Source organism: Podarcis melisellensis (assembly GCF_964234715.1).
Source record: "Podarcis melisellensis genome assembly, chromosome: 2".
In the NCBI taxonomy this organism is placed as follows: Eukaryota; Metazoa; Chordata; class Lepidosauria; order Squamata; family Lacertidae; genus Podarcis; species Podarcis melisellensis.
Genome location: NC_138529.1, coordinates 114895385 through 114922445, shown reverse-complemented (window position 1 = coordinate 114922445; position 27061 = coordinate 114895385). Strand labels below are relative to the sequence as shown.

Sequence of the window (27061 nt, the reverse complement as noted above, 5' to 3'; positions counted from 1 at the left end):
CAGAGTCGGCAATGACTGGACCTAATGGTCAGGAGTCCCTTTACTAGGCAAACTAAGGCCTGTGGGCTGGATATGGCCCAATCGCCTTCTAAATCTGGCCCGCGGACGGTCCAGGAATCAGCGTGTTTTTACATTAGTAGAATGTGTGCTTTTATTTAAAATGCATCTCTGGGCTATTTGTGAGGCATAGGAATTCGTTCATTTTTATTTTTATTTTAAATATAGTCCTGCCCACCACAAGGTCTATGGGATAGTGGATGGGCCCACAGCTGAAAAAAGGTTCTGACCCCTGATTAGAACAAAGCTCCACACTGGCACACAAAGGGTTATGCTGATAGAGATACACAATCATGCCTAGATCGACCAGGCAATTTGAGAAGCTGATGAAGCCACTTCCTGTCCCCACCTTGCCCTTTCCTGGGGGGGGGACTGGGGGTTGCTGCTCTCAGCTTGCAGGGAGAGGTGAGCTGTAGGGGAATTTAGGAGGGAGGGGCCATTTGCAGGAAAGTTGGGAGAAAATGATAGACAATCCCAGAAGATCAAGGGCATCAGTGGCTTCAAAAAGGACATAGGAAGAGCCTTTGTACTGAGTCAGCCCAGTGCAGCTAATCTTCTTAATTTCTTTTTTAATGCAGAGAGAATAAACAGTTCGAGGAGAAGCTGAATAAATTCTTTGCTATGATTTATTCATGAACCTCAAAGGGAGGCTGCAAGGTGACTGAGGATTAAAATGGGGTGGCTTATTGTTACACGTAGCTTGGGCTGACTGTATTTTGGTATGATCCAGTTTTTTGTTCCGTAGTAGTGGAGACACGCTATATAGCAAGCAAATGGACAAATATCTGCCAGTCGAGGTCAGCACCTTATTCAGTGATGCAGAGTCAGCTGGGGCCTGAGTAGAAAGGAGCTTGTCAATGTTTAGGGAAGCTTTTAATGTTTCATGCATTACTGTATTTTAATATTTTGTTGGAAGCTGCCCAGAGTGGCTGGGGAAGCCCAGCCAGATGAGCGGGGTATAAATTAATAATAATAATAATTATCATTAATGCAAGTCTCTGGGAATTGCAGGTGTTGTGAGAGAACAGGCTGCTAAGATTGCTGGAATGATACAGCAGCTGCCTTGCATGCAGAAGGTCCCGACATTCCCTGCCTGACATCTTCCTTAAACTCCAATATCAAATATTTTTGTTTCTGCTCTGCTCAGAACATGCACCGGCCCATCTGAATTTACTCCTCTGCCAGCTGCTTTGCCTTGCTGCAGATTCCGGTCATAGTTTGGTCTGGATCCAACCCTTAAAGGAGAATGGCTGAAGCACAGGTAAAGGTAATGGGACCCCTGACCATTAGGTCCAGTCGTGGCCATCTCTGGAGTTGCGGCACTCATCTCGCTTTATTGGCCAAGGGAGCCGGCATACAGCTTCCGGGTCATGTGGCCAGCATGACTAAGCCGCTTCTGGCTAACCAGAGCAGTACACAGAAACGCCGTTTACCTTCCCGCCAGAGCGGTACCTATTTATCTACTTGCACTTTGACGTGCTTTCGAACTGCTAGGTTGGCAGGAGCTGGGACCGAGCAACGGGAGCTCACCCCATCGCGGGGATTCGAACCGCCGACCTTCTGATCGGCAAGCCCTAGGCTCTGTGGTTTAACCCACAGCGCCACCCACGTCCCAGTGAAGCACAGGTAGGGACCCACAAATACTCCCCCCTCTCATTTTGTTCCAGCAGTGGTGGCTGGTGCCCCCTGGGACAGGTAGTGCAGGAGGCAGGGAGCTGAAGAATAGCTGGTTGCACAGAGCCAAATGACAGGCAGAGCCAACTAATCCAGGTTTATCCCTGTCCTCCTCCTCCCTGATATGAAGGCAAAACTGAGAGGGAGGAAGAAGAGGAGGAGGAACAAGCAGTGCACCCTCCTGGCCTCGTTGTAAGAAGGCAGGGAGCAGCAGGTTGAGGACAAACTGAGGTAGATGGGGCAGTCCTTTCATTGCCCTAATCATGGACCAGCCTTCCCTGCTTTCTCGGTGTGTCAGTCACACAGGGTCCCCAGACGTTTCACCTTCTATTGATCCCTGTGCCACCACTTTATTTCTCGCTGCCACCACCCAGGCCCTACCTGGTACAATACGGAGTCCAGTCAGGGTTAAATTGGAACATAAACTTCTGTTTACAGTGGTGCCTCGCAAGACGAAAAGAATCCGTTCCGCGAGTCTCTTCGTCTTGCGGTTTTTTCGTCTTGCAAAGCAAGCCCATTAGCGGCTTAGTGGATTAGCGCTATTAGCGGCTTAGCGGATCAGCTGATAAGCGGCTTAGTGGGTCAGCTGTTAAGCGGCTTAGCAGATCAGCTGTTAAGCGGCTTAGCAGATCAGCTGTTAAGCGGCTTAGCGGCTTAGTGGATCAGCTGTTTAGCGGCTTAGCGGATCAGCTGTTAAGCGGCTTAGCGGATCAGCTGTTAAGCGGCTTAGCAGATCACCTGTTAAGCGGCTTAGCGGCTTGGGGAAAAGGATGGAAAAAGGAAAAAACCCCGCAGGAACTCGCAAGACATTTTCGTCTTGCGAAGCAAACCCATAGGAAATTTGTTTTGCGAAGCACCTCCAAAATGGAAAACCCTTTCGTCTAGCGGGTTTTCCATCTTGCGAGGCATTCGTCTTGCGGGGCACCACTGTATTTATTGCAGTTTGACAAGCCTGTGGATTCATAAACGGCATTGGTCAATTACAATCATGGGGTGCCTATCCAGACCTATAACTTCCACTACCTGCTCTTACTCACTAAACCACCTCTCAGATATTTACTTGTCTTCCTAGCCCCTAACTGTTCCTGACTCAGTTTATTTTGCTACACTAACTCAACCTCCCCACAGACTCTATCCCAATTCACTCCCACTCCAACCAACCTCCCAACGAACTCCCCTTTGCCCCTCCCAGAGCTGGTTTTATAGTCCCTCTGACTCCACCCCCCTGTGTTCTGATTGGGTAACTTGTTTAACTATTTCACCTCCAGTACTCTCATATGTTAATGTCACACTAGGAGTATACCGGAAATGGTAATTTATTAAAATTGTCTTATGGGCAATTTTAGACAAATCTAGCAGAGCTCTTCTTACATTCTTATGACACAGCATATGAGGACAAAGGACTGGGAGGGAGGAGGGGAAACCAAGCTCCGCTAAAAAGTCTTTCACTAGCCAAAAACCCTGCTCAGAAATGAGAACTCAAGTCTTTCCCCAGTGGACTAGCTAGTTGAGGCTATTTTAATCAAGAAAGATTTTAATGTTTCAAAATTTGCCCCCTTTCACCCCTTTTGTTACAGGATCATCCGGTTTGCCCGACAAAAGAGGGAGACATCAAAACCGAGGATCAGCAGAGTAGTGAAGACCTGCCGGTAGGCATCCTTAATCCACTCACTTAAGTAAAACGATGGAAGGAACTTATTCACCCAGTGTATCATTAATGCATGGAACTCCCCGCCACATGATGTGCCACAGGCTTGAGTGGATTTAAGAGTCCCGTTCACAGGGACATAGGAAGCTGCTATATAACAAGTCAAACCAAACTGGTCTTGCTAGCTCAGTATTTTCTACACTGAATGGGAGCAGCTGACCAGGGCTTCAGGCAATAATTTTTTACCAGCCATGCCTGGAGATCCTGGGGGTTAAACCTGGAACATTCTATAGGTTGTCTGAGTCATTTTGGAGGGGCAATGTGGGATACAAATCAGTTAAACAAACAAAAAAAGGCGAAGTAAGAATTCAACATCCTGAGAATCTCAGCTTCTTTTTATACACACTGCTAGCACTGCTGTCAAGATACGACTGAGAAGGCATGGGCAGAGACCACGTGAACAGGCAGTTCTTCTTCCTCTCTCATAATACTAGAACCCAGCACCATTCCAAAAAAACATTGGGAGATGCAGGGCAGACAAACCAAAGGGTTTCTTCACACAGTTGAACTATGGCAGTTGCTCCCACCAGAGGCAGTGAAGGCTACCAATTGAGATGGCTACCAATTGAGAAGAGGATTAGCATCTTTAAGAGAAGCTCAGACAAATTTATGAAAGATAAGGCTACCAATGGTTACTAGCTATGATGGCTGTTCTCTACCTTCACTTCTGAGGCAATATTTGTTAAGGATAACGGTTTAATTGCCTGAAATGGGAACATTTGCTTCTGTTGAATTGGTGTGTATTTTTAGCATGCGTTCTTTTTTTCCTTTGGCAGTAGCTCTCTCATGTGATTGGCTGACTGTGAGTCACATGAGAGAGGCATTCCATTCTGTTGTGACTGTTATTCAAGTAACTGTCGTTTTTAACTGGCTTTCTGCTTCTGTGTGTGTGTGAAGGGGAATGGCTGGTGAGAGAGGTTTCTCAGGATCTGCTAAGGACAGTGTGTGTTAGTGTCATCTTTCTGAAGTGAATCGGACAGAGGAGATTTCCTAAATGTTAATAGGGAGAAACCTGAGCATGATATTGTAAATATATGTTTATGATAGTAGAGGGTTATTTGCTGTTGTGCTCAGGTGCTGCTTAGAGGCCTCTTGACTGAGGCATCTTGTTTGCCACTGTGAGAACAGGGTGGTGGACTAGATGGGCCATTGGCCTGATCCAGCAGGATTATTTTTATGGCAGTCCCTAGTCATAGCTCATAGAGCTATGGATTCTCTGATCTATGGGATTTTCTCCCAGGCTCACCGCCCACGTCTTAAATCTTGCCTTCTGACAGAGAGAAATAGAAGCTGAGAGGATTAAGATTGTCCAAGAGTGGAAGGAGATGCACCAGATTCTCGATGAGCAGCAGCAGCTCCTGCTGAGGTGGCTACAGAACATGGAGGATGACATTCTCCGCAGAAAGAAGGAGGTTGTCCGAATCACCAGGGAGACTTCCCTCCTCGGTGAACTGGAAAAGGAGAAGAGGGCACAGCAGCCATTACTGGTAGGAAGAGTGGCATCTTAGAAAGTCAGTGGCAAACTGGGAATCTGTGGGCTTCTGACTGTTGCTGGACTACAACTCCCATCATGCTGCCTGGGGCTGATGGGAGCTAAAACTTAATTAAATTAATTACAGTGGTACCTTGGGTTACAGACGCTTCAGGTTACAGACGCTTCAGGTTACAGACTCCGCTAACCCAGAAATAGTACCTCGGGTTAAGAACTTTGCTTCAGGGTGAGAACAGAAATTGTGCGGCGGCGGCAGGAGGCCCCATTAGCTAAAGTAATGCTTCAGGTTAAGAACAGTTTCAGGTTAGGAACAGACCTCCAGAACAATTTAAGTTCTTAACTGGAGGTACCACTGTAAATGTATTTTCACTGATTAATCAGTTACCGTATTTTTCGCTCTATTGGACGCACCGGACCACAGGACGCACCTAATTTTTAGAGGGGGAAATCAAGGGAAAAAATATTATCCCCCCCCCCAGCCCCAAAGAGCAACGGACAGGCTGCGCACTTCCTCTTTAGCCTTGAGCAGCATCTTTAGCCTTGCACAATGGGATGGATCGTGCCCGCTGTCCACCGGGGCTGGACTAGATGACTCCTGGGGTTCCCTTCCAACCCTGCAATTCTGTGACCTCGGAAGTTGTTGGGGGTCTCCACCACTGGAGGCTTTTAAGCAGCGGTTGGGGGACCATCTGTTCTTTAGCTGTGATTCCTACATTGTGAGGGGGCTGGGCTAGATGACCCTCGGGTGGCCCTCCCAACTCTATGCAGTCCTACACTTCTGCGGCAGGAGATCCACAGCCACTTCACACAATGCCCACTCCCAATTTTCATTGGAGAGACATGTGGCTTCACTGTCTAGGTAGGTACCCCCCTACCTGCCACTCTTCCCCCACCCCACTTAAGCCGAGGGAATTCCTGCCCAGAGAAGCTCCCAGGTGAGGCAAGGGTTAAGCTCTACCACTGGTAAATGGCTTTGTATCCTCCCTCTTTCCCTTTTCTCTTCTTCTTCTATGCTAGTTCCTTCTCTTGTGTTTTGTTTAATCTGTTTTTATTGTATACTAAAATAAAAGCTGCAAAGTTTCCTTTTTTATAATATTCCCCCCCCAAACTAAAACGTTAATCTAGATAAAAACACTGATCCAGAGGAAAATAAGGGGGTGGAGAAAGGACGAAAAAAGAAAAAGAGGTAGAGATAGAGAGATTTTTAAAAAGTTGGCTTCTTTAGCCTTGTGCAGCTGGAGAGGCTGTTGGAGAGGCTGCTAGGCAAAAGAGGAAGCCCGGGCAGCGAGTGGGATGGATCGCGCTCGCTGCCCGGGCTTCCTCTTTAGCCTTGCACAGCCTCCCACGGCTGGAGAGGCGCGCACGGTTAAAGAGGAAGCCCGGGCAGCGAGCGGGATGGATCGCGCTCGCTGCCCCGGCTTCCTCTTTAGCCTTGCACAGCCTCCCACGGCGGGAGAGGCGCGCACGGTTAAAGAGGAAGCCCGGGCAGCGAGCGGGATGGATCGCGCTCGCTGCCCGGGCTTCCTCTTTAGCCTTGCACAGCCTCCCACGGCTGGAGAGGCGCGCACGGTTAAAGAGGAAGCCCGGGCAGCGAGCGGGATGGATCGCGCTCGCTGCCCCGGCTTCCTCTTTAGCCTTGCACAGCCTCCCACGGCGGGAGAGGCGCGCACGGTTAAAGAGGAAGCCCGGGCAGCGAGCGGGATGGATCGCGCTCGCTGCCCGGGCTTCCTCTTTAGCCTTGCACAGCCTCCCACGGCGGGAGAGGCGCGCACGGTTAAAGAGGAAGCCCGGGCAGCGAGCGGGATGGATCGCGCTCGCTGCCCGGGCTTCCTCTTTAGCCTTGCACAGCCTCCCACGACTGTAGAGATTGCGCAAGGCTTTTCTAGAGGAGGGAGAAGGGACTGACTGGCCGCGTCAGTCCCTTCTCCCTCCTGGGGAAAAGCCTGCAAGTGCCGCGCGAAGCTTGTGTGTGGCTCTTGGGGGCTTTTCCTGCTTGCCTCCCCCCCTGCATTCGCTCCATAGGACGCACAGACTTTTCCCTTAGTTTTTAAGACGGAAAAACTGCGTCCTATGGTGCGAAAAATACGGTACTTGATTGCTTTAAAAGTGCAGATGAAAATGGTTCTGAAGAAAAAATAAATTTGTTTTCCTTGTAGCTTTTAGTATAGTAAAAATGTTACATTGCCCAACAATGCTCCTGTTATTGATTAAAAGGATTTTTCATTGATTATAGCAGAGGTGGGGAAATGTGTTCGGATCCTGACCTCCCCTAAGGGGCCATTTCTGACGAGTGGACATGGTTATCATGACATCAGATGAAGCATTTTCTTTTGCCCGTACAGTTTGTAACCAAACCACCTGGCAAAGTTGAAGGTTAGCTGTGTCCTTACTTGCCCCACACCTGGTGTCATATGGGGTAGGTGGGTGTGGCTTGAATAAAACAGCCTCGGGGGCCAAATTAGGACCTCTTCAACTGACAATTGAATCTGCCATGAACATTTGGGCTGTAATATGCTTATTATTATTATTATTATTATTATTATTATTATTATTATTTCTAATTGTTCTAGGCTGCATACCCTCTACATTTTAAAAGCACATTCAAAGCACATTTCCCCTCTCAATGATTTCTGGCGCTGTAAGTTAACCCTGCACAGAGTTACAATTACCAGGTACACTTAACAAACTACAGTGTCTATTATTCTTTGAAAAATTAGCTTCGAATGGCCCTGCCTGCCTTGCACAACACAGCAAGAATATTCTCTGGCAACTCCATAAACTGTTCTTTTCATCTTTTCTTTATTGCAGGGTTTACACAGCACTGGCCGCAGGTGAGCTCTGAATTCAATTTTACTAGCTCCTCCTATTGGGCAGCAATCTTCTCTGAACTATGAGGTGCTGGGATCAGTGGGTGGGGGAGGAATTTGAGGGAGAGCCCACACACAGTTTCTTAAATTGTCCTTGTACCAGGAGCAGCCAACATTTTGTCCTCCAAATATTGTTGAACTCCAGCTGCCATCATCCCTGGACAACAACATATTCTTAGCCATCCCTGTCCTGGGTCCTGCACTATAAATTGAAAGCAATATCTTGTCACTTAAGATAGTCATGGCTCCCCTTCCCACAAAGATTCCTATGAATTCTAGAAGGTTCTATCCTTATGTAAGGATGTTGGACTAGACGGGCTCTTTGGCCTGATCCAAGAGTTCATGGATGTTTCGCCTCCTCCTCCTCCTCCAACAGAGACACATTCTCTCTCTGTCTCTCACTCTTAATTTCTCTCTCTCTTTCTTATGCAGAGACAATACATTCTTCCCGAAACCACAGCCAGATTTGGGGGAGCTGGAGCAGAGACTGAGCGATTTCTCCCACAAAAGGGCTGCTTTGCTGGAAGCACTGCTGGCATTCAAAGGTGAAGAAGGCTTTTTATTTGCTAGGATCTTTTGAAAAGCCACAATGACATACAGTGGTACCTCGGGTTAAGTACTTAATTCGTTCTGGAGGTCCGTTCTTAACCTGAATTTGTTCTTAACCTGAAGCACTACTTTAGCTAATGGGGCCTCCTGCTGCTGCCGTGTGTCCGGCGCCCGATTTCTGTTCTTATCCTGAAGCAAAGTACTTAACCCGAGGCACTATTTCTGGGTTTGCGGAGTCTGTAACCTGAAGCGTATGTAACCTGAAGCGTATGTAACCCGAGGTACCACTGTATAGGTAAAGTAAAAACAAAAAATGCACAGTTGTGTCTAACGTTAATCCTATGCAAAGTGGACCTATTGGAATTAATGCAGAGGACTATGGCCTCTTCTGCAATTAACTATACAGTCAAACCTCAGTTGTCAAATGTAATCTGTTCTAGAAGCCCGTTCGGCTTCCGAAATCTTCCAACAACCAAGGTGCAGCTTCCGATTGGTTGCAAGAGCTTCCTGCACTCAAACGGAAGCCGCACTGGATGTTTGGCTTCTGAAAAACATTCGAAAACCGGAGCAGTTACTTCCGGGTTTTTGGTGTTCAGGAGCCAAAACATTCCAAAACAGAGCCGTTTGGGAACAAAGGTTTGACTGTACATTTAAAGTAGTAGCATACTGTTTTAAATGAGAATGGCTTCCCTCAAATAATTTTGGGAAATGTAGTTTGTTAAGGGTGCTGAGAGATGCTGGGGTACCCCATTCTCCTCAGAGTTCCTGCAAAGAGGGATTGTTTGTTAAGCCATGCTGAGGACTCTTGTCTACTGTTTGTCTGTGACATCAGTGCCACCATGCCGCAGACGTATTGAGAGGCAGGGCTTCTCCATAAGTCTTTTAAAATTGTGCATGCATGATGATTTGGGCTCATGATGACATTGGGGAGGTTATACTTGCTTTCAATACTGTTTCAGCCTGCAAACGTTTTAGGGCGGACGTACTGAGAAGTTTCCAATCAAAGCATGTTCCCTAACTTCCTGCTGGAATCCTGTAACTTTTTACACCACACATGTTCCAGTTTATTTATTTGACCTGTTCCTGTGGTGCTGTAAACCCAGGAGTGTCGCTCCAGATGATAATATTGCGGTAATGTTGCGAAAGCATCACAGGGCTACAAGTAAAGGAGAATGACCTCTGGTTGGTCCAGTGTGACTACTGCATGAATGGGCTAATTAAGGTGTTAATTGCCAGAAAGTCCACCAGCAGTTGGAAGGGGCCCTGAGAGAGAAAGAGAAAAAGGACAAAACTGTGAAGGATGTTAATTTTTTTCTTTCTTTCGACAGGAAATCTGCATCTGGAGTTGAAGAGGAATGGAGGTACATACATACTTTAAAAATAAAATAAAATTACATACTAGAGACCATCAGTGAGGGCCAGCCCAACACATTTTGCTGCCTGAATGAAGGATGATAAGATATAAGCCTTTTTATAGCTCAATGTTTCTAATCTTAAAAGGTTTAAATTTCTTTTTATATTATTACTATTATTACTACTACTACTACTACAGTATTATTATGACAAAGCAATAATCATAAATAAATAAGAATAAAAATGTGCACCCCACAACTGAGACCATTCCATTGTACCAGTAACTATCCAAACTCCCAAAATTTCAACACCTCTTGTGATGGTTAGACCCCTTTTTGTTTTAACAGTACAAATTCTACAAACACCTTCCATATCTCCTCACAATCATTTATCCTGCATATTCCCTGTCTTACCTGAATGGCACATGTTAATTTATCGTTAATAGCTATATCCCACACCTCTTTATACCATTCTTCCATTTTATATTCTGCTTCCCCTTCCACTTCCTAGTTATAATAATTCGTGTGACTGTCAATAAATTTGTGAGCAAGTCCTTCATAGCCTGCAAACCTTCCACCCCATTATAAATGTATAATAATGCTACCTCTGCAATTTTGGTCAGCTTTAACCCAGTGATTTCCTGTTATCTTCTTAAACACCCTTTTCCAAAAAAATTGTTCATATTTACACCCCCACCACATGTGAACATAATTCCTGGTTTCCTGGCATCCCCTCCAACATAACACTGAATATTCATTGTTTATTTGATTTAATCTGACTGGTGTTAAATACCATCTACAAACTAATTTATAATAATTTTCTTTTATTCTTAAATAAATTTCATGAAGGTAGGAACACAGGAAACTGCTTTATCCTGACTCAAAACCATTGGCCCGTCTGGCTCAGTACAGTGGTACCTCGGGGTTAAGAACTTAATTCGTTCTGGAGGTCCGTTCTTAACCTGAAACTGTTCTTAACTTGAAGCACCACTTTAGCTAATGGGGCCTCCCGCTGCTGCCGTGCCGCCACTGCACAATTTCTCTTCTCATCCTGAAGCAAAGTTCTTAACCCGAGGTACCATTTGTGGGTTAGCAGAGTCTATAACCTGAAGCGTCTGTAACCTGAAGCATCTGTAACCCAAGGTACCACTGAATTGTTGACTTTGACTGGCAGTGACTTACAAGGGTCTCAGAGAGAGAGTCCCTGCCTGAACCTGGGACCTTATATGCAAAGCAGATGCTCTGCTACTTAGCTAAAACCCCTTCCCACAATGATTGAAATCATAGAATTTATCAGATTTTGCTGCATTCATAGAACAGTATCCAACTTGCTTATTTCTAGCAGGAGACGGCCAGGTGAGCAACATGGAGGATGAGAAACCTCTGATGGATCATACTGAGCAACAGGAACGGAATGATAGGACAGTGGAAGGAGCAGCGGAGAAAATGTCTCTGTGCCCTGAACCAAAGGCCCCTTCTGAGGATGAAGATGGCTCAAAAAGAGAGCAGAGGAAGTGTCTGGACAAAGGGGAAGAGGACAAATCTATTCCCTGCAAAGGAAACGACTGTGACCTTGATGGGCACAATGTTCTGCCAAGGACTCAACAGATCAAGAAGCAAAGGATGTGTGCCGAATGCGGGAAATGCTTCAGTCAGAAGTCAAACCTTATTACACATCAGAGAATCCACACCGGTGAGAAGCCGTACGAGTGTGCCGACTGCGGAAAGAGCTTCTGCCAGAGATCGGGCCTCATTTCACACCAGAGAACCCACACGGGCGAGAAGCCGCACAAATGCTTGCACTGCGAGAAGAGCTTCCGGTTCCACTCCAACCTCATCATGCACGAGAGGACCCACACGGAGGAGAAGCCGTACAAGTGCTCGCATTGCGGGAAGCGCTTCAACCAGCGGTCGAACCTCGTCAGTCACGAAGGGACCCACCGGCAAGAGAAGCCGTGCAAGTGTTCCGAGTGCGGGAAAAGCTTCCGCCGGAGCTCAGAGCTCACAGTCCACAAGATGACCCACACGGGGGAAAAGCCATACAAGTGCCTCCAATGTGGGAAAGGGTTCAGGAGGAGGGCGGACCTCATTGTGCATGAGAGAACCCACACGGGAGATAAGCCGTACGGCTGCCCCGATTGCGGGAAAAGCTTCAGCCAGAGGTCAGGCTTAATTGCACACGAGCGGACGCACACAGCAGAGAAGCTGCATGAGTGTGTGGTGTGCGACAAGGGCTTCAGCCACACCGCGCACCTTGCCGTGCATGAGAAGCCAGACCTCACCATGCATCGCACGGGCGAGAAGCCGTACGAATGCGCAGACTGCGGGAAGAGCTTCTGCCAGAGATCGAAACTCGCCGTCCACCAGAGAACCCACGTGCGTGAGAAGCCGTACAAATGCTCTCACTGCGAGAAGAGCTTCGGCTTCCGGTCCTACCTCATCGCACACGAGAGAATCCACACAGGGGAAAAGCCGTTCAAATGCTCGCGTTGTGGGAAGGGCTTCAGTCAGCGGTCGGCCCTCAAAGGTCATGAAGGGACTCACCAGGAAGAGAAGCCGTACAAGTGCTCCGAGTGCAGGAAAAGCTTCTGCCGGAGCTCAGAGCTCCTCGTCCACCTGATGACTCACACGGGGGAGAAGCCGTACAAGTGCCCTCAGTGCGGGAAGCGCTTCAGAAGGAAGCCGGAGCTCATCATCCACGAGAGGATCCACACGGGCGAGAAGCCGTACAAGTGCACAGAATGCGGGAAAAGCTTCAGCCAGATGTCGGGCCTCCTCAGTCACGGACGTACCCACCGGGAAGAGAAGCCGTACAAGTGCACAGACTGTGGGAAGGGTTTCAGGAGGAAGCCGGACCTCATCGTGCACGAGAGGACCCACACGGGGGAAAAACCGTACAAGTGCGCGGAGTGCGGGAAGGGGTTCAGGAGGAGGACGGATCTCATTGTGCATGAGAGGACCCACACAGGGGAGAAGCCGTACAAGTGCCCTCACTGCGAGAAAAGCTTCAGGCAGAAGCCAGGCCTGAACGTGCACCAGAGGACCCACCCAGAGGAAAAGCCGTAGAAATGTGTGGTTTGTGACAAGAGCTTCAGCCGTGCCTCGCACCTTTGAGATGACCCAAGTGGAAAAGCAGCCATTTAAGTGCCTGGACTGTGGGAAAAGCTTTGACTGGAAGCTGGATCTCACTTCGCACTGCCAGAACCACACAGCAGAGAAGCCGTTCGAATGTGTGGACTGTGGAAAGTCAGCCAGAGGCCAAGCCTGTGTACGCATGAGAGAGCCCACTTGGTCAAGAGGCTCTACCTGTGTGTCAAGTGCGAGAAGAGCTTCCGGAACAGCTCCAACCTGAAGTCACACCGAAGGGCCCACTCCAGAGTGAAGTCTTGCAGGTGCTTGGAGTGTGGGAAAAGCTTCCTAGGGAGTTATCAGACATCAGAGATTCCACACAGGAGAGAGCTCACGAGCAGCCCAATTATTTGGCAAACTTATTTTAAATAAATAGTGGTTTTGCACAGTGCTGGCTTTGTTCACTGTTGGCTGTTGACTGGCGTATGTGGGTGTTGGTGCATGGCATTATGGGATGCCATCATTATAAAATGGTGCCATAGCTCTAGGTTCAAGCAAGAGGGCTGAAACGAAAGGTTTGGCTGATTATTTAAAATGGAATAGGTCCACTCTCCTTGCCTCTACAGCTTCCAGTGTTCTTCTCTCACCCTCATTTCACTCCCCTTCTCAGACATTTCCTTCTTGGTTTCTCTGGACCATGGATGGGGGACCTGCAGCCCTGCATACATTGTTTTATTATTATGGAACATAATATATTTATATCACACCTTCTTCTTCAGGGAGCTCAAGCTGGCATACATGGTTCCCTCCCTCCCCCGCTCATTTAAAACCTGCATATAGTTCTAACAGATGGACTATGTGATTCATTTTTCTAATGAAACAAAGTTTTCTTCTTTTTAAATCATTTGGAACCATTCCCCCCCCTTTTACTTTTACTCCAAATGGATGGGGACTTGTTTACTGTAACAGCCAAAAGTCTGAAAGTAAGATATTCCCTTATTTGAAAGTAAAGCATTCCCTTATTTGCAAAGCTAAGTGTCTGTGATTTATTCTAATCTAAGTATTTTCATGGGCAACGTTTAAAGGCGGATGAGATGTAAAATCTCATCCAAGTTTTAATGTACTTGGAGCAATCGGCCATTGTGCTAACTCTGCTACGAGAGAATAATAATCTTTTTCCTCTTTCACCAACAGTTAGGAGACCCTGCTTAGTGCCCTCCCAGAACTGCCATTCCAAAGTAGCTTAACATCACTCCCTCTTATCAGGGAACTGAGGGAACCGCAGGGCTTTACCTACACATGGTTTTTACAGGAAGCAAAATATCAGTCTACTTGTGCATGTGATCTTGCAAAACATGTGCCTGTGTGTGTGACAGAGATCTTGCAAAATATCTGCCCTTGTGTGCCCATACACCAGGCCAGGCTCAGGTGGCGCTGTGGTCTAAACCACTGAGCCTCTTGGGTTTGCCAATCAGAAGGTCGGCAGTTCAAATCCCCGCGATGGAGTGAGCTCCCGTTGCTCTGTCCCAGCTCCTGCCAACCTAGCAGTTCAAAAGCATGCCAGTACAAGTAGATAAATAGGTACCGCTGTGGCGGGAAGGTAAACGGTGTTTCCATGCACTCTGGCACTCATCACGGTCCTCCGTGTGCCAGTAGCGGTTTAGTCATGCTGGCCACATGACCCGGAAAGCTGTCTGCAGACAAATGCCGGCTCCCTCAGCCTGAAAGCGAGATGAGCGGCACAACCCCATAGTTGGATTTGACTGGACTTAACCATCCAGGGGTCCTTTACCTTTCAACTTACACAGGACCAGATATTTTCCAAGATCTCTCTCTGTCTCTCTCACACACAAACATGGGCAGATATTTTGCAACATCATGTGTGCACACACAAGTTTAAACCATCCTGTTAAAACCTAGAAAAGAGTTTCTAGCAAGGGTTGGGAAAGATCTTAATGCCCAGCAGCTGCATTCTGAGGCTGTCTCTTTCAGGGCACCGAAAGCGAGTCCAATGTGCTAATTCCAGAAGCTGGGGCAAAGGGGAGAGAGGTTCAAGGGGGCACATTTGGGTCTCGAGCCCAAGGTTCCTGCCCCTGTCCTAGATGGACAGCAAGCTGTGTCTTTTAATAATGACAGAACGGGCAAAAGGTTAATTGTTCATACAGGCACAAGTCAGGAAAAATGATATACTTTCCCATGGTGGCGTAGCCAAAGGCAATATGGGCAGAGCAAGAAATGTAATTTTTACCGTTGCACAATAAGGGAGTTCAATTATCATCATCAAAAATTATTATTTATGTCTCCCACCTGATAAGGTTACCCCAGCTACTCTGGGCAGCAGCTTCCAATAAATTAAAACACTCTGTTTGTTCCAACCTGTTGGTCTGCCATAGTCGAAACAAAATTTTAAAATTCCTTCCTGTAGCACCTTAGAGACCAACTAAGTTTGTTATTGGTATGAGCTTTCGTGTGCATGCACACTTCTTCAGATACACTGAAACAGAAGTCACCAGTCCCTTCTATATAGTGAGAAGGTGGGGAGGGGTATTACTCAGAAGGGTGGTGGGAATGGGTGATTGGCTGATAGGTGTGGTAAACCTGTTGACAACTGTTAACGACTGCAATTGGTCTTAACAGGAAAAAGCAAGGGGTGAGATGGCTAAAAATAGCTTTATCGTGTATAATGAGATAAGAATCCATTGTCTCTATTCAGACCAGGTCTCTCCATGGTTTTAAGTTTGGTAATAAGTTGCGATTCAGCAACTTCTCTTTCCAGTCCATTTCTGAAATTCTTTTGTAATAAGACAGCTACTTTTGAGATCTTGTATAGAATGTCCTGGGAGACTGAAGTGTTCTCCTACTGGTTTCTCTGTCTTGTGATTCCTGACGTCAGATTTATGTCCATTTATCCTTTGGCGTAGGGTTTGGCCTGTTTCTCCAATATAGAGAGCTGAAGGGCACTGTTGGCATTTGATGGATTATTGGCCTGATCCAGCAGGTTCTTATTCCCTGAATAAAAAGGATGTCTGAGAGGGCCTCCTGTTTAAAAATTTATACAAAACAACCACTAGAGGGCTCTTTTCGTGTTTTCTCCTTTCCTAAAATCCAGAGTCGTTTTGTGCTGCTCCTGAAATTTCCTCTCTGTGTTGTGAAATGCAACACCGAGAGGGGCTGGGCTTCCCATGAATATGCTGCATCCGGTGAGAGAAATACAGGGAGAGGAGGGGGATTTTTTTCCAGAGGGGAAATGCACTGGAGATCAGGCAGGGAGAGCTCAGAGTCCCTTGCCCTTGCCTTCATCCAGGCCTTGGAGCAGATTTCAGGAGGGTTGGGGAGCATCGAGAGGCCACGATGGGAGATTTAAATTATTAGATGCTCTTGCTGATCTGGTTTTGACGCACAAAGGCCTCAGTGGACCCCCTCTGACGTAAAACCACAGAGCGTCGTGACACCTTCCAGGCAATGTGAGGATTCTCCACCTCCAATCCGTTACAGCTACCCAGCAGAGAAACACTTTGCACAAGCTCAGAGGCACTCTTGGCGTCGTTCATCAAGGCACACCTTCCAGGGCTGAGCAGGGGGAAACTTGAAAGCAGTTGCCAGGGAGTTCATCCCCTGAAAGCCTCTATCAAATTTAAGGCATTGTCCAGAGAATTTGTGCCTGGGGGGTATAGGAAGCCCTGAACACATATTTTTTAGATGCCCCTTTTATGATGAGACACGTAGAGAAACCATTGACCCCCTGCTGGTGAGGCTTGCTGACCTCGCGGTAAAGCAAAAATTCAATCTTCTCTTGTTAGGCAAAGACCACAAGACGACCCAGATTATCGCCAGATTCTGCACACAGATCTGCAGGCGCAGACCATCCCCTGATTCAATCTAGTTTGTTAAGAAAATTCCCAAACCTGGATCCACGGGTGACTTTGGGTCATTTCTCTAAGGTAGCCTGTTTTAAAGTTTTTATGTGTTTATATGCCTGTCACACTTTTACACTTAAAATCCATTGTTGTATATTGTTTTAAATGTTTGTTTTGCTATTGGGATTGTCGTTCCATTTGTGTTTTTCAAGCTGGTCTCTGAATGTAATAAATTTCATGTCATGTCAAGGCATTGTCTGTTTTGGGAAGGGCTGTGGATCGGTGGCAGAGAACCTGCTTTGCATGCAGAAGGTCCCAGGTTCAGTCCCTGCGATTTCATGTTCCTCTGTTGCTCCCAATACCATATACTTCTGTTTCTCCTCTGCTCAGAAAATGCACGTCTATCTCTGCCCCTTCTGAATTTGCCAGCTGCTTCACTCTGGAACCCCAACCCTGGAAGGAGAATGACTGACACAGAGGAAACACAGGTAGGGACCCGCCAAACGCCTCCTCTTTCCTTCCCAGCAGTGGTGGCTGGCGCCCCTTGGGACAGGTAGGGCGGAAGACCAGGAGCCGAACAGTAGGCGGCGCCAGAGAGCCAGTGACCAGCAGAGCCAACTTCATTCTAGTGGTTTGTCCCCATCTTCCTCCTCTCTGCTAGAGGGCAAAACTGAAGACCAGCCTCCCTTAGTTCCTAGGAGTACATCTGAGATTTTAATTTATTATATTTGTCAGACACTTTTCTGACAGAATGACTCAAAGCAGCTCACATTAATTGTTATAAACAGTGCTTTTTTCTAAAAAAAATGTTTAGGGGTACAGTGGTACCTTGGGTTAAGAACTTAATTCGTTCTGGAGGTCCGTTCTTAACCTGAAACTGTTCTTAACCTGAAGCACCACTTTAGCTAATGGGGCCTCCTGCTGCCGCCGCACCGCTGAAGCACGATTTCTGTTCTCATCCTGAAGCAAAGTTGTTAACCCGAGGTACTATTTCTGGGTTAGCGGAGTCTGTAACCTGAAGCGTCTGTAACCTGAAGTGTCAGTAACCCGAGGTACCACTGTGCTCTCATTTTGACTCAAGAAAATCACCATTTTATAGTTCAAATCGGGGAAAATAAATACAGTAAATGAACAAAAGTACAAAGATTCACAAAATGTTTAGGGGTATGTGTACCCCTGTGTCCCCCCATCCCTGAAAAAAGCACTGGTTATAAACAAACAAAGAGTACAGCTCTAGTCTATAATTAAAAGGCAGGACTAACTGATCCTGCCTCACAAGAGGGGCCACAATGCCACCTTCCAATTTATTTATTTTATTGTATTAATATCCCACCTTTTTCTCCATGGAACTCAAGGTAGCTTGCATGCGTCTCCCCTTCTCCTATAATCCCCACAACGACCCTGTGAGGTAGGTTAGGCTGAGAGTGAGTGACTGGCCCACATGGGGTTTCGAACCCTGTTCTCCCAGGCTTTAGTGTGACGCTCTAACCACTACTCCCCGGGTAAAGATAAAAGGTAGATGGCACCAAGCATACCTCCCTGGGAAGAACATACCACAGGCTGGGGGTGGGGGCTCACCCATAGCTGTCAACATTTCCCCTTTTTTAAGGGAAATTCCCTTATTCCGAATAGGATTCCTCGCAAGTAAAGAGGACAGCTGACAGCTATGGGCTCACAACTGAAAAGGCCTGTTCTTGCCACCCTCCAGACCTCTCAAGGAAGGGGGCACAAGGAGAAGTTCCTGAGAAGGTGATCACAAATCTTTTCAAAACACATCTAGAAACGTAATGTGTGAAAGCAACATGCTTGTGTATTGCAGCAGCACCAAACTTGCCTTTACACCCGCCCACACCCTGTGTGCTTAATTTCTGAAAATGAAAGATTGATTTGATTTTTCCGTTCTGCTTTTTCCAGCAACAAACCTTGCACTCAAAGCAGCTCACAATAATCACAAAAGCACCGCAGAACAGCAAAACATTGCAATCTCTGTACTATTTCAATCGCGGCAGTTTTAAGGTTTCAAAACGTGCCTCCTTTCACCCCTTTTGTTACAGGATCACCTGGTTTTCCTGACAGGAGAGGGAGATGTCAAAATCGAGGAAGAAGAAAGCTGCGAAGAGCTACAGGTATGCATCCGTTAGCCACCTGCTCAAGTGAGAAGGAAAGAAAGGAACTTCTTCACACAGTGCATCATTAATGTGTGGAACTCCCTGCCACATGGTGCGGTAACAGTTGCAGACGTAAGGAGCTTTAGCAGCGGGTTCTGACAGTGTAGAGCTCTTTGTATGTTTTCATGAGACAGGATATGAGGAAAAAGGGCTGGGAGGGAGGAGGAGAAACCAAGCTCTGCTAAAAAGTCTTTCACCAGCCATAAACCCTGCTGAGAAGTAAAAGCTAGAGTCTTTCCCCAGTGGACTATTTTAATCAGAGTGGTTTTAACGTTTCAAAAGGTGCCCGCTTTCATTCCTTTTGTTACAGGATCGTCCGGCTTGCCTGGCAAGAGAAGGAGACATTGAAATCGAGGAGCAAAAGAGAAGCGAAGATCTGCTGGTAGGTACTTGGGAACCACCCACTTGAGTAGGATAGAAAGAAATCATTAATGCATGGAACTGCCCGCCACATGGTGTGGTGATGGTCACAGGCTTAAGTGGGTTTAAGAGCAGATAACACAAGTTCATGGGGACATATGAAGCTGCCTTATAGTGAGTCTGGCTATCTGTCATGGATGCTTTAGGTGAGATTCCTGCATTGGGAGGGGGGGTTGGACTAGATGACCCTTGGGGTCCCTTCCAACTTTACAATGCTATGATTCTGTCAGTGAAACCAAATTGGTCCAGCTACAGTGACTGGCAGAATTCCCCCAAGGCTCCAAGCAAGGAGTTCTTTCCCAGCCCTTTCTGGACGTGCTGGGATTTGAACCCAGGACCTTCTGTGTGCAGAGGAGATGCTCTGCTACTGAGCTACAGCCCTTTTGGCAATTGGCAAGGTGGGCAGCCCCAGCCACCTGTCAAAATGTCCTGTGGAAGGTCAGGCTCTGAGCCACTGGCTGGATCCTGTTCCCCTACCCCTGTGCTAAACCATGGCTTATCAAACTGTGGTTTATTTAAGCATGGTTTGCTTCATCATCCAAAGCATGAATAAAAACCAGGGAGGAAGGGAAGGAGCATGAATAAAAGCATGAATAAAAACACGGCTACCTATCTGTAACTAAAAACCATTGGTTATAGTTTTCCTGCGAATCTGCAGTTCCCTGAAAACAACACACTTCCCCCAAACAGCCACTTTCCCAAACCTCAGAGCACTTTCAACAACCCATCAGGATGCTATCCCATCTTGAGGTTCCTGCCAGCTGTTGAACAGATAATAATAATAATAATAATAATAATTAATAAATAAAAATAAAATTTTATTTATATCAGGTGGCCTTGTGGTCTAAACCTAGGTCTTGCCGATCAGAAGATCAGCGGTTTGAATCCCCGCAACGGGGTGAGCTCCCGTTGCTTGGTCCCTGCTCCTGCCAACCTAGCAGTTCGAAAGCACATCAAAGTGCAAGTAGATAAATAGGTACCACTCCGGCGGGAAGGTAAACGGCGTTTCCGTGCGCTGCTCTGATTCCGCCAGAAGCGGCTTAGTCATGCTGGCCACATGACCCGGAAAAACTGTCTGTGGACAAACGTCGGCTCCCTCGGCCAGTAAAGCGCCACAACCCCAGAGTCGTCTGCAACTGGACCTAATGCTCAAGGGTCCCCTTACCTCCCCAGCTGAAGCCGGGGTCAGAGCGACTAACAACAATAAAAGTAACACAGCATTCTAAAATCAATTCATTCTAAAATCAATTCAAAATCAAATTAATGGCAACCATTGGGCTAGAGTTCTATGAGGATTACCAAAGGAGGGGGACAGCCGAAAAAGCCCTGGCTCTGGTTGAGGCCAACCTCTGTGGCCCGGGACCTCCAAGATGTTTTTGTTTGAAGACCGTAAGGTCCTCCGTGGGACATACCAGGAGAGGCGGTCCCGTAGGTACGAGGGTCCTTCCACTGGCTCCAGCAGAAGCAGAGGCAGCTGCCTTGTAGTTCACTGGTCCACCCAGCTCAGTATTGTCTACACACACTGGCAGCAGCTCTGGTTTGCCACTGTGAGAACAGGATGGTGGACTAGATGGGTCTTTGGCCTGATCCAGCATGCCTGGTCAACGCTCACAGGCCTAGGGATTCTCTGATCTGTGGGATCTCCTCCTAAGCTCACTGTCCCCCTTTCTACCATCTTCTCTTCTGGCAGAGAGAGATTGAAGTGGAGAGGATGACGATTGTCAAAGAGTGGAAGGAGATGCACCAGGTTCTTGACGAACAGCAGCAGGTCCTGCTGAGCTGGCTAAAGAACGAGGTTCTCCGAGTCCCCAGGGAAACCTCCCCCCACAGTGAAGCAGGAAGGGAAAAGGCACAGCAGTCGTTGCCGGTAGGAAGAGTGTTGCAAAAATAAGGTTGTAGTAAAAATAATGTTGCATTGCCCAACAATGCTCCTGCTGTTGATTAACAGCATACCTGAGGCCCAGTATACCTGAAGGAGCGTCCCCACCCCTATTTTTCAGCCCGGACACTGAGGTCCAACGCCAAGGGCCTTTTGGTGGTTCCCTCACTGTGAGAAGTGAGGTTACAGGGAACCAAGCAGAGGGCCTTCTCGGTAGTGGCGCCCGCCCTGTGGAACACCCTCTCATCAGATGTCAAGGAAATAAACAACTATCTGACTTTTAGGAGACATCTGAGGGCAGCCCTGTTTAGGGAAGTTTTTAATGTTTGATGTTTAATCGTGTTTTTAATATACTGTTGGGAGCCACCCAGAGTGACTAGGGAAACCCAGCCAGATGGGTGGGGTATAAATAAATAATAGTAGTAATTATTACAGCACAGCAGAGACTGTACTTTTTAAGAATCCTAAGGAAAAACCATCTTCCACAGAAACTGTTGCTTGCCTTCTATCACTGTGCCATTGAGAGCGTGCTCACTTATGGCTTATGTGTGTGGTACGGAAGCTGTACTACCCAGGACAGGATGGGGTTGTGCAGAGTTGTTAAGGCAGCAGAGAGCATTGTTGGCTGCCCACTCTCCACCTTAGAGCAGATTTATGCCACAAGGTGCCATAGGAAGGCACTGGACATAGTAAAAGATCCATCGCATCCTGGTCACTGTCTCTTTGAGCTCCTGCCGTCGGGACGGAGATACAGGACAATGAAGACAAGAACGAGCCGTCTCAAGAACAGCTTCTTCTCCAGAGCGATCTCGGCCCTGAATGGGAAACCTGGACTTTGAAAGTCATCTAATCTTCCTTGCTGTATTATATTATATTGTTTTAATTAGTGTTTTTATAGTTGTTCTGATTTTGAGTGGAGTGCCCTATCTGGGGAGATGGAGCAGCCAAGTAATTTCGTTGTCCCTAAGAGGGGGCAATGACAATAAATATTATTATTATTATTATTATTATTATTATTATTATTATTATTATTATTTGATTATAGCAGAATGAAGGAGTGGGTTCAAATCCTGACCTCCCCTAATGGGCCATTTCTGACAGGAGGACATAGTTAGCATGACACCAGGTGAAACATTTTCTTTTGCTCATACCAGCCAGGCAGCGTAAGGTGTTCAAAGTCAGGGGTGCAATTATCTGTCCCAGACCTGGTGTCATGTAAGCAAAACAGCCTCAGAGGCAAAATTAGGACCCCTCTGACTGACGGTTGAATCTGCCATGAACATGCTGGCTGTAATATGCAGCGTTTTCTTCCTTTTTGTTTCTGATCAAGTTTTAGGCTGCATGCACACAATATCTTTAAAGCACATTCAAAGCGCATTTCCCCTCAATGAATTCTGGGCAGTGCAGTTAACCCCTCAGAGGGGTACAATTGCCAGGTACACTTAACAAACTACAGTACCTGTCATTCTTTGAGAGAAAGAATTGGCTTCAAATGGCTCTGCCTGTCATGCGCAGCAGAACAAGAATCTTCTCTGAGAAACTCCATAAACTGTTCTTTTCATATTTCTTTATTGCAGGGTTTACACAGCACTGGCCACAGGTGAGCTCTGAATACAATTTTACTAGCTCCTCCTATTGGGCAGGAATCTTTTCTGAACTATGAGGTGCTGCGATCAGTGGGTGGAGGAAGCAATTTGAGGGAGAGCCCACACTCAGCTTTTTTGAGGTCAACGTGATTTCCTTCAGATGCTGTGGCACTCCAGCTCCCACCATCCCTGACAATTGGTCGTTCTGATTGTGGGCTCGTGGGAGTTGGAGTACATTGGCATCTTCCTGACTACCACCTGTACTATAAATTGAAAGCAGTATCATCACACTTTAAGCAGTAATGGCTCCCCCTACCCAAAAACTGGGAGGCGCTGTGGGTGGCGCTTTGCAGGTGTAACCTTAAGTGAAGGTGTGATCGTGTTTAAGCACCCAATAACATCAAGTGACACAGGTGGCACTGTGGGTTAAACCACAGAGCCTAGGACTTGCCAATCAGAAGGTCGGCGGTTCGAATCCCCGCGACGGGGTGAGCTCCCGTTGCTTGGTCCCAGCTCCTGCCAACCTAGCAATTTGAAAGCACATGAAAGTGCAAGTAGATAAAAGGTACCGCTCCGGCGGGAAGGTAAACGCCGTTTCCGTGGGCTGCTCTGGTTTGCCAGAAGCGGCTTAGTCATGCTGGCCACGTGACCCGGAAGCTGTACGCCGGCTCCCTCGGCCAATAAAGCGAGATGAGCGCCTCAACCCCAGAGTCGGTCACAACTGGACCTAACGGTCAGGGGTCCCTTTACCTTTAGCTTTACCTTTACCCAAAGAATCCTGGGAATTCTAGAAGCTTCTATCTTTGTCAGTGTGAATCGTTTGCCTGGATCCAACAGGGCAGTTCATTGATGTTTAGCCTTCTCTTCCTCCAAGAGCAACACCTATTCTTTCTTTCTTTTTCACAGAGATGATACATTCTTTCTGAAACCACAGCCGGATTTGGAGGAACTGGAGCAGAAGCTGAGCGATTTCTCCCACAAAAGGGCTGCTTTGCTGAAAACGCTGCTGGCATTCAAAGGTGAAGAAGGGTTTTGATTTGGTTGCACCCTGGCATGTGTTCCCCACCCCCAACAGTAAAGTTGAGCTCAAAGCAGCTCATGATAATAAGAAGGTTTTTAAAACCTAGCAAACGGCATTTTCATCCATGTAATAGCATCTTTTAAAAAACGACACATAAGTAAAGTGAAAGGAAACAGTTCACAGTTGTATCCCGTGTCAGCAAAGAAGACCCATTGGAATTAATGCAAAGGACTAAGGCCCCTTCTGCACCATATATTTAAAGCTGTATCATACCACTTGAAGTAAGCATGGCTTTCCCCAAAGATGATGATGATGATTATTATTATTATTATTATTATTTATTATTTATACCCCGCCCATCTGGCTGAGTTTCCCCAGCCACTCTGGGCGGCTTCCAATCAAGTGTTAAAAACAATACAGCATTAAATATTAAAAACTTCCCTAAACAGGGCTGCCTTCAGATGTCTTTTAAAGAGAAGATAGCTGCTTATTTCCTTCACATCTGAAGGGAGGGTGTTCCACAGGGCGGGTGCCACTACCAAGAAGGCCCTCTGTCTGCTTCCCTGTAACCTCACTTCTCGCAGGGAGGGAACCGCCAGAAGGCCCTCGGCACTGGATCTCAGATCCTTGGGAAATGTAGTTTCTAATGTTGCTAAGGGTTCTGAGAGTTGTTGGGGCACCCCTGTTTACCTCACAGAGTTACCAAAAACCCCATCAGCAAGTCTGAAGGGGTCCTGAGAGATAAAGAAACTGCAAAATGGTGCAGGCTGTTAATTGTCTAATTTCCTTCCCTAGAAAATCTGCAACTGGAGTTGAAGAAGAATGGAGGTACATGCCCACTTTTTATATATATATGGATACTAGATGCCCTCAGTTATATTTTACTGCCTGAAGGGAAGGATTATAGTATATAAGCACATTTATAGTTCAACATCTAAAATCTTGCAAAGTTTCATGAAGATAGGAACACAGGAAATTGCCTTATACTGAATCCAAACGTTAGTCCATCTAACTCAGTATTTTCGACACTGATTGGCAGTGGCTCTCCTGGGTTTCAGACAGTGAGTCTTGAAGTATAGGTGGGTTCCCATGAGGCAAGACACAGTGATCACAGCAAGAACCTTTATTGAACTACATTATCAGATAACAGGGGCAAAGCAACTGCTTATATACATTTGTGAAGGCCTGGGCCACTCCCACTCCCAACGTGATTGGCTGTCTAAACTTCCAAGCTGCAAATCATGAATCAGAGTTTAAGGGCCAATGGCAGAGGCCCAAATACAGAATTGTTCCGTGATTGGATATCATGTATCAAATCAGAACACAGGAGCTCAGAATCCTTAGTCCAGACTCAAGCTGAGGCAAACACAGACCACTGAATACATAACAAGTCTCTCTCAGCCCGACTTGGGAACGCCCTTGGGGACTGAAATTGGGACCTTGTGCATGCAAAGCAGTTGCTGTGCTGCTTAGCTATAGCCTTTTGCCATAATGACTTCAATCACAGAATCAATCAGATTTTCCTGCATAACAGTATCCAACTTGCTTTTCTCTCTAGCAGGAGAAGGGCAGGTGAGCAAAATGGAGGATGAGAAACTTCCTGAATGGGAAGCAGCTTCTGAGGGTGAACATGGCTCAAAAAGAGAGCAGAGGAAGTGTCTGGACAAAGGGGAGGCGGGGAAATCTGTTCCCTGCGAAGAAAACAACTGTGACCTTGATGGGCACAAAATTCAGCCAAGGACGCAACAGGTCAAGAAGCAGAAGATGTGTGGCGTGTGCAGGAAGAGCTTCAGCCAGAGGTCAAACCTTCTCACACACCAGAGAACCCACACGGGCGAGAAACCGTACAAGTGCGCAGATTGCGAGAAGACCTTCCGCTTCCGCTCCAACCTCATTACGCATGAGAGGATCCACACAGGGGAGAAGCCGTTCAAGTGCCTGCTTTGCGGGAAGGGCTTCAGCAACCAGTCGGGCCTCTTCAGCCACAAAGGGACTCATCGGGAAGAGAAGCTGTACAAGTGTGCTGAGTGCGGCAAGGGCTTCAGCAGGAGACCGGGCCTCATTGTCCATGAGAGAATCCACACAGGGGACAAGCCGTACAAGTGCCCCGACTGCGGGAGAAACTTCAGCCAGATTTCGGGCCTGATCGCGCACGAGCGGAGCCACACGAAGGAGAAGCCATTCAGATGCGTGGTTTGCGACGAGTGCTTCAGCCATGCCTCTCACCTTGCTCTGCACGAGATGACTCACGTGGAGCAGAAGGCATTTGAGTGCCTGGACTGCGGGGAAAGCTTTGGCCGGAAGCTGGACCTCACTGCGCACCGCTGGAACCACATGGGGGAGACATCGTACGAGTGCGCGTACTGCAGGAAGCGCTTCAGCCAGCGGCCAAGCCTGCGTGCCCACGAAAGGACCCACTTGAAGAAGCTCTACCCATGTGTTGAATGCGGGAAGAGCTTCCGGAGCAGCTCCAACCTCAAGTCCCACAATAGGACCCACGTCGGAGACAAGCCCTACAAGTGCTCAGCGTGTGGGAAAAGCTTCAAGTGGAGCTCCAACCTCATTGCCCACGAAAGGGCCCACACAGGAGCAAAGCCTTACAGGTGCTCAGACTGCGGGAAAAGCTTCAAAGGGAGCTCAGATCTTAGCAGACATCAGAGAATCCACACAGGAGAGAACTTGTGAGCAGCCCAATTATTAGGAAAATGTCTTTTAAATAAATAGTGGTTTTGCATAGTACTCTTTGTTCCCTGTTTGAGGGGGTTGTTGTTATTGTTGTTGCTGCTGCTGCTGACAGGCATATGTGAGTGTTGGTGTATGTCATTATGGGATGCCATCATTATAAAATGGTGCTGTAGCTCTAGGTTCGAGCAAGAGGGCTGAAACTAAAAGTTTGGCTGATTATTTAAAATGGATTATGTGCTGACATTGACAATGTTGTCTTCAGAATTTTACATAGGAGATAAGTATACGAATACAAACCAAGGTGCAGATTAAGTTTTGTTCCCACCCAGGGGACACAGTTTACACAAAGGGGAAAGTCGTTCCAAATTCCTGGTGGCACTTTAAATGCATTTGTTACATACAGAGAGAAGCGATTTAATTTATGCAATCTTGAAACGTTGGAATAAAGGCATTTTTTCACAATTGTGCAGCATGAATGGATTGTTTCCTTTACTTGACAGCGTTTAATACGAAGAAGAGTTTGGATTTGATATCCCGCTTTATCACTGCCCGAAGGAGTCTCAAAGCGACTAACATTCTCCTTTCCCTTCCTCCCCCACAACAAACACTCTGTGAGGTGAGTGGGGCTGAGAGACTTCAGAGAAGTGTGACTGGCCCAAGGTCACCCAGCAGCTGCA

General features: G+C 47.1%; 3 protein-coding genes across 9 annotated transcripts in view; 2 read left to right on the top strand and 1 right to left on the bottom strand.

Annotated features, from left to right (window-relative positions):
* LOC309364699 (uncharacterized protein) overlaps nucleotides 1-27061 on the bottom strand; it is an 83069-nt gene that overhangs the window by 5329 nt on the left and 50679 nt on the right. The window contains exon 3 of the mRNA XM_081902478.1: nucleotides 2589-2658. The gene's annotated coding sequence lies outside the window, so the exon portion shown is untranslated. The remainder of the gene's footprint in view (nucleotides 1-2588; nucleotides 2659-27061) is intronic.
* LOC309364481 (uncharacterized protein) lies at nucleotides 694-26437 on the top strand. 6 transcript variants are annotated; one of them, XM_081901866.1, is made up of 8 exons: nucleotides 694-714; nucleotides 1205-1318; nucleotides 3309-3380; nucleotides 4717-4926; nucleotides 7740-7762; nucleotides 8231-8343; nucleotides 9676-9708; nucleotides 11045-13798. In XM_081901866.1, exons 2-8 carry the CDS (start codon nucleotides 1304-1306, stop codon nucleotides 12763-12765), a joined length of 2187 nt encoding a protein of 728 aa, XP_081757992.1. In that variant the 5' UTR covers nucleotides 694-714; nucleotides 1205-1303; the 3' UTR covers nucleotides 12766-13798. The 6 variants fall into 6 exon arrangements, 5 of the variants coding, with proteins under 5 accessions (XP_081757992.1, XP_081757995.1, XP_081757991.1 ...); XR_014165847.1 differs by lacking the exon at nucleotides 694-714 and adding an exon at nucleotides 26303-26437 and having other exon boundaries at nucleotides 11042-13091; XM_081901869.1 differs by lacking the exon at nucleotides 694-714 and adding an exon at nucleotides 3439-3610 and having other exon boundaries at nucleotides 11042-13798.
* On the top strand, nucleotides 17065-26856 carry LOC309364723 (uncharacterized protein). 2 transcript variants are annotated; one of them, XM_081902526.1, is made up of 8 exons: nucleotides 17065-17113; nucleotides 18680-18751; nucleotides 19104-19175; nucleotides 20904-21080; nucleotides 22670-22692; nucleotides 23585-23697; nucleotides 24495-24527; nucleotides 25261-26856. In XM_081902526.1, exons 1-8 carry the CDS (start codon nucleotides 17090-17092, stop codon nucleotides 26382-26384), a joined length of 1638 nt encoding a protein of 545 aa, XP_081758652.1. In that variant the 5' UTR covers nucleotides 17065-17089; the 3' UTR covers nucleotides 26385-26856. The 2 variants fall into 2 exon arrangements, with proteins under 2 accessions (XP_081758652.1, XP_081758651.1); XM_081902525.1 differs by having other exon boundaries at nucleotides 25258-26856.